The following is a 16188-nucleotide window of genomic DNA, read 5'->3' as shown; positions in this document are numbered from 1 at the left end:
CCTTTAAAGGGATATATACTTGAGAAAATCACTTAATACAGGTAAATTTTAACTCTCCTGAATCGGCCACGAACAATAGCATCATGTCAAGTAATGCTAAATACTTTTTCTCTTTATTGCAATGGTATGAATTACAAACCATGAGCTTTGCTTACTTCAATAACGTAAAACCACCAAAGATTACAACGTATAATATTAAATTATGGTAAAATTAAACTGATTTTAGCTATATTAATTGAAACACTTAGTGGAAGAACCAGGTAAGTGACATTTTCAGAAAGAGAAAAAAAGTTTGTAGCCTAATTATTTCTTTTCAATTTATTAAAAGGCGGGACTAATAATTCTTTGCTATATTTTATTTACCACTGCCTAATTTGAAATAAAAATCATGCAAGCATACTGAAAACTAAAATGGATTTGTTATGTTAAGATAAAAATGAAAATAAAAACGGATCTGTTACATTAAACATACCCATATTGAAGCAACCATTTTATGTTATTTTCTCTAATTGATTAATTCCACTAAAAATGTCGTTCACCTGGTTTTTTTCATCCAGCTCTTTAATTGTGTCGATATATGCCTTTCAGTTTTGAGCACGATTGCCTTGTGTTTCTCAGTACTGATTTATTGATTCTTTTCTTTTTTTATTCACCCCGTGCGGAGATACTGCTCATGAGCAGGAAAATTTAATATTTTCTTGTGTGTGCTTGATTTTGTAGTGAATGGTATTTAGCAACTAATGAAAATAAAATTCCGATTTGAATACCTTTAAAATTTAATTAGTTTCAAGCAATTTTATAAGTAGTTTTCGTTGCTTTTTTTAAAGAAATCTCAAATGGATAAGTGGTTTTAAACAAATTATATTTTGAACTACATTGCTAAAAATGCCTATAAAAAATGGTTAAACAATAATTCATTTAATTGATATTCTACCATATTCAAACAAATCAGCCAAATAAACATAAATAAAATGGTATCCAAATTGCTAACTGTGAAAAAAAAACTGTTTGTTAACTGTTTTCGACAATTACGGTTGAACAACCAGAATTTGATCACACCAACTAGGCTCACCTAATGAAGCCACTTAGTTGCTTGCAAATCGGTACATATTATAGCAGAGAGGACTAATTTGTCAATTTGATAACCGACAGTGTTCCGGCGTTAACACCACACTATTCCCTCTATTCCTTTCAGCATGTGAAGAATTTTAATAGTCCTGCATTCCCCAATGTGTGACCATGGACTACGATACAGTCATTCAAGCATTGAAGACTGCACCATAAAATTTGCTAAACTATCTAGAAAGTCCGGTTAATGATTTTTCGGTTTTGAAGCCATGCTTAGCTGTAAATCGGTACAAAAACCATAGAGTTTCGTATCCATGGTTTTTCAACCATACTAGTTTTAAACGGTTTTAAAACCTAAATGGGAAAAATTGTTCTTTACCCTAAAATTAAACAAGATTTATTAAAAATGACACCGGCATTGTAGAGGATAATTTCGTATAAAAGTATCTTTTTTTTTCCGCATGTTTTCATTCCTTATACAATCCTAATTTGGTGCATGAACGTTTACTGTAATGCATTATCCCTTATTTTTTAATTTTGTGGTGTGATATAAAATATTACTTGTGGAAAACTCGTTATCAATTTAAGCTTTCTATTAAAAGGTAAAAAAATACTTTAAAAAAGGATTTAAATTTTTAAGCTGTTTGAATAAAACTTTTTTCATTAATTGTCAAATACGATGCGCTACAAACTTATGAAAAAAATGCTAATTTTTTCCGCGTTTGCGCAGTTTAAAAGAACTACCTTAATCACTTATACACTGGTGTAAGGAATTAAGAGAATTTGCAGACTGGGTCAATTATCCTTAGAACTACAGGACTAAAGTAGTTCTAGAGAATAACCAAGTCTGCAAATTCTCTTAATTCCTTACAACAGCGTATAATACACAGTTTTCTAAAAAAAAATTTTTTTAAACTTTTAAAGCAAAACTTTTGTCATTAATTTTAAATTGCTCTAAAAATCTTGTTTAATTTTACTAACTATTTTCAAACTTATAGCAAAAAACGCAAGACTGAAAAATTAGTTTGTTTTTTTTTAATAAAAATGTCTTTTTTTCCGTAATTATTTCAGCTAAGTAAATAAAAATTTGAGCAATTATTGCATATAAAAATCAAAATATTTGATACTAGTTGCAAATTTATTGCTACATTTTTTCGGCTTAGGTTGTTCAAAAACATTATTTTCCGTTTGTAATTTATGATCGGTCCCTCAAACCTGTAAAAATTTTAAACTTCATTGATATGCATGAGAAATTACATGATCTAAACCATTCTGAAGTTATAAAATAATTCCTTTAAGTATTTTTTGAGAAATATGAAAAAAATATACTAGATTAGAAGTGTTTCCATCATTTTGCCAGTCGCTTGTATTTTGTTATTATTAAAAAAAATAATTACACGTTTCTCATTAAATTAACGGGCTCGTTTGCTGTCGGAAATAGGTTTTCCATGACAGATGATTGAAAAATAGACTTTCTAATGGAGAGGAGGATATTATTGAAGAAAATATAAGAATTGTGGAAAAAATGCATGAAATTATATTTTTGCACATTTTTATCATCCCTATTTAAGAAATTTTTTTTAAAAAAAGGTGTAATATTGACTAAATTTATTTGTTTGTACTAATAACAAGCATTTTTGAACACCCTGTGCGAAAAAATCAAGCGATAAGCTTGTAATTTGTATCGATTACTTTGATTGTTATTTGCAAACCCTGCATAAAACATCGTAAATCTAGCTTAAATATAAATAATAATTGAAATTGATTGAAATATATAAATATATATAGTGTGTGAACTTATAGTAGGAATTCAAGAAAGAGAGAGAAAATGAACTATCGTAAAAATGCTGCATAGCCAGGAAAAATTTGCGAAATAATGAAAATGTTTGGGAGGTCGAAGCGACCTCCCGTCACCTTCCACCCCACCAGCCCTGTACATATATATATTAAGCATACACTGGAGTATGTTAGGTTCGATTTACTAGTTGAAAGAAAAAAAAAGAAAGAATTTACGGGAAAAAAGGAAGGCGTTTTCCCATTTCTAAGAAACAATAGGGTGAAAGAAGTTTAAACTTTGAATCCGTGTTTTTCTACCACGATTAGCTTTCATCGAGACCTTAGCAACGCTTGTTGATAAATTTTAGCCTGCACGACAACAGAGCCATAGCAACGGCCGCACTTTAATATACTCACTTTGCTTTCACGTGTCTGATAAGGTAAGGTTCTCCTTTCTCTTACAATGAAATAAACAATACATTTTTCCTCTCGAGATAAATTTGATTTAAATCGGTCAGCAATGATTAACATCCTAAATTAATGATTTTTAAATTGTGATTAAAATAAGTATTATTTTAAATTGCGTTCCGAAAACCATTAATGTAGCCCTTTAAATAGGAAAAAAAAAGATCCGCTATCTATTTCAAAATTTATCAACCTCTAAAATAAAATAATAATAGTATAAACAGTAATATTGTTTTTTTTATTTTATGTATTACATAAATGCAGCATATTACATATATTACATACTGTTGATATGTGGTTATCTCACATGAATTAGTTACTATTTGTTAAAATGAAGTAAAAAAGCATATACATGCCTGCATTATACGAATTAAAATGTCACTTATTTCATTATTTAAATAATTTATCATTTATTTATATGACTCTATAAATTAACAGCTGATCATTATTGTAAAACGATTTTTAACTGAGTTTATCTATCAAACCCACACTATTCATTTTTCAAAAAGAAAAAAAAAGAGATAAGATTACTAAAATGTGATTTATGAGCCACAAATTATTCTAAATAATAGCTTAATTTATTCTGAAGATAATTCGTTAGATAATTTTTTATTACCAAAAGAATCATATTGCAAGAACATTTAACTGAGTATGTCGATCAATACATTCACTGTTGTTCATTTGCAAAAGAAAAAATAAGTTAGGACTACCGACAAGTGATTTGTGAGCCATAAATTATTTAAAACAATAACTTCATAAATTCTTTCTTAATTGTAGGATAATTCTATAGAATTTGTAATAATTGAATAAGTATATCTAATCATTTAAATAAGTATATCTATCAATAAACACACAATCTGCGAAAAAAAACCTGCTGAAATGTGATTTGTAAGAAATGATTTATTCAAAATAATAGTTTAAATTACCTTTGATTTACTATAAAATAAACAGGTCTTTGAAAGAAATTACTGCCTTTGTTATCCTCTTTTCAAAAACAATCCAAAACATTGTAATCGTCATTTTTTCTTTTGAAAAGAGAAAAAAGATTGCTTATTTTTTCGTTGTGAAAAGCTGTTACTTAATTGACTAATTTTTCTTCTTCTTTTATCTATACTTAACACTAGAAAGAAACTTAGTATATACCTAGATTGCCCTGAAGTCGTCAAAGTGACTGCATTGTGAAAGAATAACTAATATGTAAAGAAATTTGTTCAAAATTAATTTTTAATATTTTTTATATTATTTACAATTATATAACAAGTTATTGGTAAATATTAGCATTAAAAAAATTATATGTTGTACAAAAAGTAACAAAATTCTAAGAAATTGTTACTGAATAGTTACAAAATTCTAAGAATTGAAAATGAGTATCTGGGCAATCTAGTGTTAAAGTTTGTAATAGTTAGACAATTTTTAAGAGACGTATTTGACAAAAGTTGCATTAATTTATTTAAATAAAAAAGCTAAACCTATGAACACAATATGCGTTAATTATCGTGTATAAATTTCTGAGTTAGAGTAATATAATATCTTTTATACTTATTCTGTCATGCAACATAAGAAAAATATTTGTATACATAGTGTCGATTTTCTTAAATCAGTCGGAATTCCTGCATTGAGGTGATGGTTACTTATCGTGGTTACCATCAAAAAATATGATGGTTCATGCTGGAATGATAATCTTGATGGTTACCATCAGGATTATGTTCGTCCATCAATGGAAAACCATCAAAAATTTTGACTTGGGGTAAAAAGAAACATTTTGAGTAAACATAACACAGTGTGATGTTTTAGTTTTCATAGCGGAGTTTTAATAAACTAAATAATTTTAACTATAAATTAGTAGATAAAACATGAGATTTTCAAAGGTCAAGAAATAGTTACGTTTTCATTGTGATTTCTTAGTGATGCTTAACACTAAACATACCATAACCGATCATATGACCATTTAAGAATTTTTGCATCGAAAAAGCGCTTATCATCTTATCTTTTTTGCACATTTGAATTTTTCTTATAATTTTAAACAGTTAATATTCTATTAGTTTTTTTGTATTTTGTTTTTGTTTCGAATAATATTTATCGTCTACCTATTTCTGCCACAACCGGTCACTTGACCGGGAGAACAATTTATTGCTTTATAAGGATAAGAAATGACGATGTCATGCGTATTCAACTTATTGCATTCATTTCTGCAAGGAATGTTGCGTAGTTGGTTCAATCAGAATATCTGTGAATTCAGATTTCAAGAAAGTACTTAAAATTTTAGATTGGTATTTTTGTGTCAGAAAAGGTGACAAAATCTAAATGTTTTGGTAAGTAGCTTATATTTTATTTGGATAACTTTACTTCATTTCTAACTAAAGGCCTGGTTTCTTAGGACAGGACGCCGTCAGCTGGAAATCAGCGCTAACCTCTGATTGGTCCATTTGTGATTTTGATAGTATACGTCATCGAACGCTCATCTTGAACTACAATTGCCGTCCAACTCAACTGCAGTTGGATTACAACGTGACGTTAACCACAGAAGCAATGACGGACAACATCCAACAGCACATTGAAATCAGCCAAGATTTTGATTTTGACATTAAACATAGCTTCTTCATTAAACATAGCATTCTTCATTTAACTCAGCTATAATGTGTTTTTTCTTGGACAAAGTCATTATTTGTTCTCTAAAACACTGGTCGACTATATCAAAATCAATACAAATTCAAAATAAATATTTGTTTACGTTATTAACGCATGCGCAATGAGAGATAATGTCTGCGTTAGACCGACTGCTCACGCTGAGCTAACAAAAAAGTATTTTTTTGGCGTCAGCTCTACGTCAACTTTCCGCTGACGCCCAGATAAGGCGCTAGTTCTAAGAAACCAGGCCTTGAGTTAACAAACCAGTATTTTGTTGGCGTCAGCGGGACGTTGACGTCCCGCTGACGCTCAAATAAGGCGCTTGTCCTAAGAAACCAGACCTTAACTGTTAGTTTTTACCTAGAAAAATGTCGAAACAATCAAGACAGCACAAATTCTTAGAAGAAATAATACTAATCATAAGAATAATTATGGAAATAATAATTAGAAGAAATATTTTTGTGGAAAATGTACTATGGAAACTCCCTGTACATGTAAAAATTGCGTTGAGCAATGAATTAAAAATTCTTATTCTTTGTGTTTGTAATACATAAAAATTGGCAATATACAACTTTGTTTAATAAAGTTTTTTTTAGTTTATTTCCTTCCTAACATCCATATTTCATACATTCAATCAAGAAACATAAAGTCCAATCATTTGACCGGCTATGGTAGGAATAGATATAGATTAAGTGTTGGTATGTTTAGAGTTAATATAGTGATATGTTTCACTGTATTGTTTTTGAACCATTTGTAGTTTTTAAGCTTCAATTGTTTTGACCAAAATCATCTCCGCAAATCGAGAGCTCAGTCTTGGACAGTAAATATTTTTATTCACAAAATAGTGGAAAAAATTAAATATTCAATGGTCAAGAAATAGCTATGTTCTTTTTTGCGTAACATTACTATGTTTTCTTATTGATACTAAACATGGTGACCGTTTTAATAGTGATGTTAAGCATATTTTTTACTTTCATTAATAACTGCTTTCGATTGAATATTGCTTCACAAATTATTGGAAATAATTAACATGATCATTTTTTTTAGGGATTCTGTGAATTGATGAACGGAAATGCTGTGAAATGATTGTGTTTATTAATGTTCGAATAAGGAAGTCACCAGGAAGTGCGCAATTGTCGATATCCGTGTAAGTAAATAATCTGTTATATATATATATTGATATTTTACTATTCTGGTTGAATTCTCGTAAGAGAATGAAAAATTCTGGTAAAGAGAAATAGCAATGGTGCTTATTTTCGACAAATTTGAATTTTCGGATTGAATGTGCTATTTTTACAAAATTATTACTGTCAGGACTCTGATTCCACTCCCAGGTAACTAAATGACCCCTGACCTGAGGGTCACAGGTTGAGGGACACGAGAAGTGTTGTTTCCCTATGGATGGGTGATCGTGTAAAGCTAAGGGTGGTGGCGCTAGTGGTAAAATTGCTCTTTCAAGACTTCCGGGTTACTGCTTCCGATATATTTTTACGCCGCAGATTGAAAAAACGCACCACCATATTATTGCATCATATCTTTTGCAGTATTTCACATGTACCGAGTTCTTTCTTTCAGCCTTTAAACTTCAGCATTAACATATTAATATTATAATCATTAGAATATTTTCTAATTAGTCTAACTTAAAAAGATATTTTTAAGGATATTTTTGGCGACATTTTATTCAAATGTAGCCAAATAAGGGATAAAATACAAAACATGGCAAACCTTAAGAATTATTCACAATGAGATATTAACTTTCCAAAAATTTTTTTGGCCTTACGACCTCTGAGAATCAATACATTTCTGAAAGCTCTTATGAATGGTACAATTATGTTTAGATTTGAGCCCAAATTACAATAACAAAACTGCATAGAATATTTGGCTTGTTCCCACATCGCCTCGTAGTCATAACATAAGCGGAGGGATACACCGGAAATTTTCTAAATTTCTTCCGGTTTAAGGACGCTTGTTATTGTTTACATTAGACCACCCATCCATAATTTCCATTGAGGGACCAACATAATCTTGATGGTACCCATCAGTAATTTCATCATGAACTGTTATGTTTTTGATGGTTACGTACCAACATAAGTAACCATCACCCCACTGTAGGTATTCGGACTGATTTATGACGGTCAAACATAAAAAACCAATTTGTTTCAATAGTATATTCCTGAGAACCAAGAAGAATTCCAAATAAGCCATCACGGAAGTGTATAGTTGGAACCATCACGGATCACCATGGATTGATGGTCCATGTGAATCAAACTTCTCTTGATGGTCAACCTTTATAGCATTAAAGTAGCACTTTCCATCATGGAATGATGGCATGTCAAAAACCATAATGGATAACGTGGATGATGGTGACCATCAAATGATGTTGGACCATCATGAATCGCACTGAAACTAACATAAACCCTCAAAATATTTTGATGGGACCATCAAGAATTTTGACTTTGGAAGTGAATGAGAGAGGAAAGAGTTCGAAGAGAAGGACTCTTCTCTGAGAAATGAGATGATTATGGAGATGATGCTGATGGAGTGTAGATGAGAGAGAAGGGAGGAATGGGGCTGCAGAAATAAAATCTGGAGATTTAACATATGTATATTATTATGTAAATATTGAGAACAATAATCCAAAATCTAAAATAAATATGTACCGATGATAAGTCCTCGCCATCATTCTCAGATATAGGGGGTTATGTGTATTTCGAACATGAATTCTATTCTTCCACTGTTGCTGTTGTTCATTTACGTCGCACTAGAGCTGCACAATGGGCTATTGGCGACGGTCGGGGAAACATCCCTGAGGATGATCCGAAGACATGCCATCGCAATTTTGATCCTCTGCAGAGAGGATGGCATCCCCGCTTAGGTAGCCCGACGACCTGCACGTGAAGTCGAGCACTTTACGGTAGCACAGTTTAACGAGAACCAATACCACACACCCTCGGTCCCTACGCAGGCTGATCCAAGTGGTCACCCATCCGCTCCCTGACAGCAGTCGGTGATGCTTGACTTCGATGATCTGCTGGGAACCGTGTCTTAACTATCAGTCCACTGCGTTACGACGAGATACAGAAAATGAAATTAACATAAGCAGTTAATACAAAGTTACAGTTAACATATCTGATGCCCCAATTAGCCTTAGTTGATCTCTAAAGCAATATAAAAATATAGTTAACTTACTGAAATTTCTTTTTAGAGATTCTTGTTGGATAGCGAAGATGAGATGAAATTTCATAGCGTACATGGATCGAACGTCGTGATAGAAGAAGGTGGCAGTCGAGCTTCTCGCTGTTCCTCTTTCTGCGATGCCATCACTTTTAGTCACAAGCCCATCACTCCCAACTCCAAGATCTCCATCCTCTTGTCGGCCAATCAGGACTGGACCGGAGCTCTACGCATTGGCCTCACCACCTGTGATCCCACAGTATTCGCCAATAAAAAACTGCCTCGATATATTTGTCCCGATCTCGTTTCTAAGCCAGGTTACTGGGCCAGACCCCTGTCAGAAAACTGGGCAATCCATGGTAACAGGTAAGGAACAAAAGCAGGGCTGCCCAACTCAAAATTTTTGATGGTTTTCCATTGATGGACCAACATAATCTTGATGGCAGCCATCAATAATTCCATCATGAACCATTATATTTCTGATGGTAACCAACATAAGAAACTATCATTCCAATGTGGGAATTCGGACTAATGTATGATGGTACAACATAAGAATAGTAACTTGTTTTGATGGTTTGTTCATGTTGAACTATCAGAAATTTCCATTATAGTTTCTTAGAAATCAAATGTTGAAACGATCATGAGCAACCATCATCCCAATGTAGGAATTCGGACAGATTTAGGATGGTCCAACATAAAAACCAAATTGTTTTGATGGTATATTCTTGAGAATCAACAAGAATTTCCGTTAAAAAATCATGGAAATGTATAGTTGGAACCATCATTAACCATCACGGATCATCAGGAAATGTTTTCCATGAGAATCAAACTTCTCTTGATGGTTAACCATCATAGTATTAAATTAGCATATTCCATCAAGGACTGATGGAAGTTTGTTGGCATATCAAAAACCATAATGGAAAATGATGGATAATGGTGACCATCAAATGATGTTGGACCATCATTAATCGCACTAAAACCAACATATACCATCAAAATGTTTTGATAGGACCATCAAGAATTTTGACTTGGATGCTAACTTATATAAGGGATAAAAGAGCTGAAACTGGTAAGAAAACCATTTCATTATTGCTTGCTTTCAAGAAGATTAAAATTATCCGTAACAAAAAACATTTTTTTAACAATTATAACATACTCGCAGAGCCGGATTATACCTTTCGTAGGCCCTAGGCACAGCCGTTTATGGGCCCTCCCCTCCTTCCCCCACTCCTCCCCTCTTTTCAAAATATATCCTAAAATTTTCTTCGTATGGAAACGTATTACGCCATTTTAGATGTATTAATTTCAGAAATGACTAAAAGGCATAAAGCTTACAATGATTTGTACGATAATTTCGGTTTTCTTGCTCACAAAAATTTGTCAGAATCTGAGATTAAACTAAAAGCGCAAAATTTTACTCATCCGATTTAGAGGAAAACTTTGTAGATGAATTTTTACTATTTTAAAATTTGTATGAACATAAATCTGCACAAGAAATGTTGAAGGCTCAAATTAAAGATAAACTTGTGAATACTTTTCCTAACGTTCACATTGCATTAAGAATATATTTGTCGATTCTTGGATCAAATGCAGAAGGAGAAGGATCTTTCTCCAGATTAAAATTGAAAAAAAAATTATTTGCTTTCAACAATGAATCAAGATCTTTTGGCATCGCTCGCACTTATGTCTATCAAATCCGACATTTTGCGTAGTTTGGAATTCGACAGCATAATACAAGATTTCGTTGAATCCAAAAATCGCAAAAAAAGTAATATATTAGATCATAAGATTCTGCAAAATAATTTATTACCGTAAAATATTATATTTTTGGTTGTATCTTCATAATTTTGTGCAAAATACACTTGTTGTTTTTAAAGCTAAACTATTTTTGATAACAAATTTTTTTCTCCCTAGTTTTTCGTAGGCCCCTGAATTTCGTAGGCCCGTGCCTAGTGTGCCTATAGGTTAATCCGGCCCTGCATACTCGTATATATATATATAACCATTTTTTTATAACACATAGTAATGTATATTTACAATATTAAAATTTATGAAATAATTAAGCAGCTATTACCATATTAGAATATAATTCAGAATAACTTAATTAAGACAAACCTTTATTCAGAGAGGTTTGACCTACAGTAATGGGCGATTAACCCACTCACTACGAAAAACCATATTAAAATGAAATGGTGATTAAAAAATTAGTTCTTAATTAATTGTTCACTTCACAATGATAATAACTAAACATCGTATTAACTAAATTAGATAAAATTAACTAAAAACGGTTTTGATAAACACAAAATTCAAAGTGTTTTTAAAGTTTAGGGTAAAGGGATTGTTTCTGAAACAAAAATGTTTATTCACCATAAGAATGTTACTTTTCCTTTTATTCATATTCCGTGAATTACAGTCGGACTTCTATTTTTCTATTTTGGGACTTTCTTCCAGGAACCAAGAATTGATACTTTCTTCGTAAAATAACTTCCAAATAGCGAAGCGAATTTTCTATTGAACGAACTTTTTTTTTAAGATTCACTTTACCTATTTCCCAATATATTTTGGAACATTTGAAACTTGTTAACGCATTTTATGGCGGAAATGACCTATAATTGATTTTCGCAGCCACTTAACTTTTAGAGAAAGCTGTAAAATCCCTTTTTGTTTGCATTTCATACACGAATCCATGACAAAAATCAATTAACGAGAAATCATAACAGGTATTTCTAAAGCGTGGAACCATGATGTTACAGATTGTTAAAGCTGGATTCATAACAGTTTTGTTAAAGCTGGATTCCTTAGTCAACGCGGAGAGTTTGAGAAGTGCGGAAGACGAGAATGATAAACCTTTAGAAGAACTTTAAAAAAAATGTGGGTACAGCTAAGAGAGGACCACGAAATTAACGATGATGTACTGATTATTGATTTTTCTTTTTATTGATTCTGAAGCTGCAACCAGAGAAGTATAAACTGAATTGGATATTTTGGACAGTGTGAAATATAGAAACAATGCCGGAATAACGAAAATGATGAAGAAATATTAAAATAATTTGAAACAATGCTATAATAATGTAATAATTTGCAAGATAAAGGTGCATTGATTGCTATTTTAATTATATCGAATGTTTGTGAATTAAAAACCTGTTTTGTGTTTCGTAAGTATTTCAAATGGTGATTTTCTATTTAACGAATTTCCCATATAACGAACTTTTTATCGGGATTTAGAAACTTCGTTAAATAGAGGTCCGACTGTTTTTAAAAAGACTGTTACATAACTTTCTAATACTCCATAAAATTTTACATAGCAAATTATTAGACACACTAGCATTTTTGCTTACTGTATGGGAACACCCTGTAGAATTCATGGGAATTTTTCATCCAAATTTCTGCGAAAGAAATCAACAGCTAATCTCATTAGCCTTATCATACGAGACTGCCTGTTGATTTCCTTCATCATATGAAATAACTCTTAGGAGTCCAGAAAGCATGTAACCTTACGTCGGAATTTTTTTTCTTATTGTCACGGAAATGTTTGTACTGAAAACCTTTTTTTCAATATTGCAAAACTATTGCAGTTTCATACCTTTCATCCAAAAAGGAATAAAAACTATTTTTTAAAAAAGCATTGTCACTTAGGTCCTTCATGACTAAGGCCCGGATTTTGATGACATTTGCATTTTTTTTGCATTTTTTGCATTTTTGGACATTTTTTGTCCCTTAGAGCATTTTTTGAGATTTATAGGGCATTTTCTTTAATTTTTGGGACGTACTCTGCATTTTAAAGCATTTTTTAAATTTTTTGTTAATTTTTTGTAATTTTTATTATTTTTTTATAATTTTTTATTATTGCACTGGTTTCCAAACAATAAAGAAAATCTCTAGGATATTAAAAGGTGAAACAACATCTTTTCAAATTGAAGAAGAATTGTCAGTAAGTGTGATCGTCCTTTTCAAGTACGCACCAATAACATCAGTAGACGTTGAAAGAAGCTTCTCCTGGTATAAAAATTTGTTTTCAGACAAGAGACGCTCGTTTACATTTCAAAATATTAAAAAAAAAAAAAAAATTAATAATCCACTGTAATTCTGATGTTTAGTAATATTATGAGATGGAAGTTGTCATATTCATTTAAGTTTCTACACAAAATGAAAATGTTTTGGAGTCAATATATTTTCCTTTTTTTTTATTTTAGGATCTATATATATATTTCTCTTACACGGCGATAAAAAAAAAGCCTCATTACAACTCCCCGAATGGCAACGCTAGAAAATAGACCAATGATTACCGCTAAAAATGTCACATGCCAAATCTAGCTAAGATGGCTCAACATATAGCGCTTTTAAAAACGGAAACTGAAATAACCAGGGAGAGCATAAGCTAGGCAGAAGTCTTTGTCGATAGATCTCTATTTTGGTTTTTTGTCGAAAGCGTTTTTTTTTTCACGAATTTATGTATTACGAATTTATTTGACAGTTTTTGATTTATATCACGAATTTATTTGTTTTACTAGAATTTATTTGTTTATGCAGGTTTTTCCATTGCAATTCACTTATTTAAATTTTTAATAGACTTAATTATAGCCGAAATTTTAATCTTTTTAAAGAGATATCAGTTTTAGAAATTTTATCTTAAGATTTTATACTATAGCACATTTCTAATAGATTTAACGAATTACATGTCATTTATTTGAATTCAAATTTATTTTAAGGACTCGGTACTTACTAAAAAGATGTAATTTTTTTTAGAAAAAAAAGTTGTTATATGGATTTAAATGATTGTTTTGAATTCTTAGAATTTTGTGCATTTGCAATGTACCTAAGTTAGTAGCGAGCGAAGCGAGCTTGGTTTGCGGAGCAAACCATATAACATTGCGTAGCAATTTTCGGGGGTTGGCGAGCGTTAGCGAGCAGGGGGCGCAGCCCACTAGTATAACATATTTGTCAAACTTTAATGAACGTAGAACAAGTATTGCATTGCTTTATATTTTTTGAAACGGCTCATAATAATTTTAAAGAGTGAAACATTGTTTTAGTTCAATATTTTTATTTCAATTTAAGTCATGTCATAAGGCATTTTTAGCGCAATTTTCGCATTTTAAGGGCATTTTTTGCACTTTTAAGGGCATTTTTTGCACTTTTAAGGGCATTAATTGAGATTTTTTAGGTCATCAAAATCCGGGCTCTAATCATGACGTCTCAACTGACGTCAAACTGGGTCAAATTGCATTGTTCGTTAAAATTTCAAGACAGCGTGGATTTTAGCTAAGCGTGCAAGGGCACCCCTTTTAGGTTTACATTAAAAGGTTTCTGCCGAGTGCAAATAAACCTTATTTTGTTATTGGGGAGTCGTTCATAAATTATGACACGTTTGGAGGTTAGATTTGGGTACTAATCCAATGATTTGAATCAGTGATTGAATTACTGAATTGATTTGGTGATTCGAATCTTCAACTTGCAACTGATTCGAATTGATCAATTGATAAAATCACTCATTGAATCGAATTACTGATTCGAATCACTGAAGAAAACCGATTAAATTGATTCTAATCACTTAGAGGATTCGTTTTGCTCAACTCTATTGGAGGCACCAAGATTTGTGAAATAGCAAATTTTGTGAAGTAACACATTTCAATCGTTCGCAGATACTGAAAAATATTTTATGAATGATTATTATTTTTCTATTATATCAATCTATTGTCGAACCAAATTGTATTCAAATCTGTCCACTGATTCTAGAAGATATTTGACCAAATGTAAAAAAATTTTTTAGTAAATTATTAATAATTAGAGTGTTCTATATTTTTTAAAAACAATATCCGTAAACTTTATATTAGATCGATGTAAAGGAATCATTTTAAAGTAAAAAATGCACAATAGTGAGCTCAAAATATTTCTTCTGTCTGATAGATTGACGTTCTATGTGAATGGAAGGGGTCAGTTTCATTTGTTCATCAACAACGATCACAAGGGTGCCATACTGACTGGATTGCCCGTTAAAGAGCAGCTATGGATCATCCTGGATCTTTATGGCATCACTGTTTCAGTCAAATTTGTGGCACACTGTAAGTATTAACAAACATTATGCGACAAATAGGTTATTTAGAGTGGAATAGTTGTAGGCATTAAACTCCGATCTTACGTATTTAATCCTAATATTTTTCATTATTTACACAGTTTAATAGATCTGTCTGTCTGGTCTGTCTTGTCTGTCTTGTCTATCTGTCTGTCTGTCTTGTATATCTGTCTGTCTGCTTGTCTGTCCGTCTGTCTGTCTTGTCTATCTGTCTTATCTATCTGTCTTATCTGTCTGTCTTGTCTATCTGTCTTGTCTATCTGTCTTGTCTATCTGTCTTGTCTATCTGTCTTGTCTATCTGTCTTATCTATCTGTCTTATCTATCTGTCTTATCTATATGTCTTATCTATCTGTCTTATCTATCTGTCTTATCTATCTGTCTTATCTATCTGTCTGTCTTATCTATCTATCTGTCTTATCTATCAGTTTTATCTATCTGTCTTATCTATCTGTCTTATCTATCTATCTAATCTATCTATCTATCTAATCTATCTATCTATTTATCTAATCTATCTATCTATTTATATATATAAATTTTGAATATAAGCAATATGTATAAAGTAGATTCTAATTACTGGAAATAAATGAAGTTTTACTTAAACGACCTCAAAGTTATTCATGGTTCTAATTTTGAGAAACCTTGTTTTCCATCAGTTTTTTAAATACAGAAGATGAGATAGCTGTTTGGGGACGACTTTTTGACATTGCACTTCCTATCCAGAATGTCAATTCAAGTAAAGATTGGTAAAACAGATAGCGGGAAAAGTCTGTCTGATTAGGACATATAAATCAATTGATAAAAATCTCTTTAACTAAAAATAAATTCGAAATTGGAAATAAGGAATTAAATTGATAATATTTTTAAAGAATTTCTTACATTAATTTTTTTATGAGAATTTATTTTATATTACTTGTTCTTTTATTCTCTCTCAATTCGCATTAATGTTGATGAGAGTATAACTAACATAACCCAGATGATAGATTAACATCCCTTCTAAACTAG

At 31.3% G+C, this 16188-nt stretch overlaps 1 protein-coding gene across 1 annotated transcript in view; it reads left to right on the top strand.

Annotated features, from left to right (window-relative positions):
* The first annotated feature begins 3154 nt into the window (after positions 1-3154).
* The window catches only part of LOC107451071 (uncharacterized), a 70982-nt gene continuing 57948 nt past the window's right edge, over positions 3155-16188 (top strand). Inside the window, exons 1-4 of the mRNA XM_087158613.1 lie at positions 3155-3284; positions 6985-7084; positions 9143-9477; positions 15019-15173. Coding sequence (XP_087014739.1) covers positions 9170-9477; positions 15019-15173 — 463 coding nt within the window. The 5' untranslated portion in view covers positions 3155-3284; positions 6985-7084; positions 9143-9169. The remainder of the gene's footprint in view (positions 3285-6984; positions 7085-9142; positions 9478-15018; positions 15174-16188) is intronic.

Source organism: Parasteatoda tepidariorum, chromosome 3, assembly GCF_982258835.1.
Source record: "Parasteatoda tepidariorum strain Cologne lab strain chromosome 3, Ptep-v5.0, whole genome shotgun sequence".
Taxonomy (NCBI): Eukaryota; Metazoa; Arthropoda; class Arachnida; order Araneae; family Theridiidae; genus Parasteatoda; species Parasteatoda tepidariorum.
This window is presented reverse-complemented; position numbering and strand designations above follow the sequence as displayed.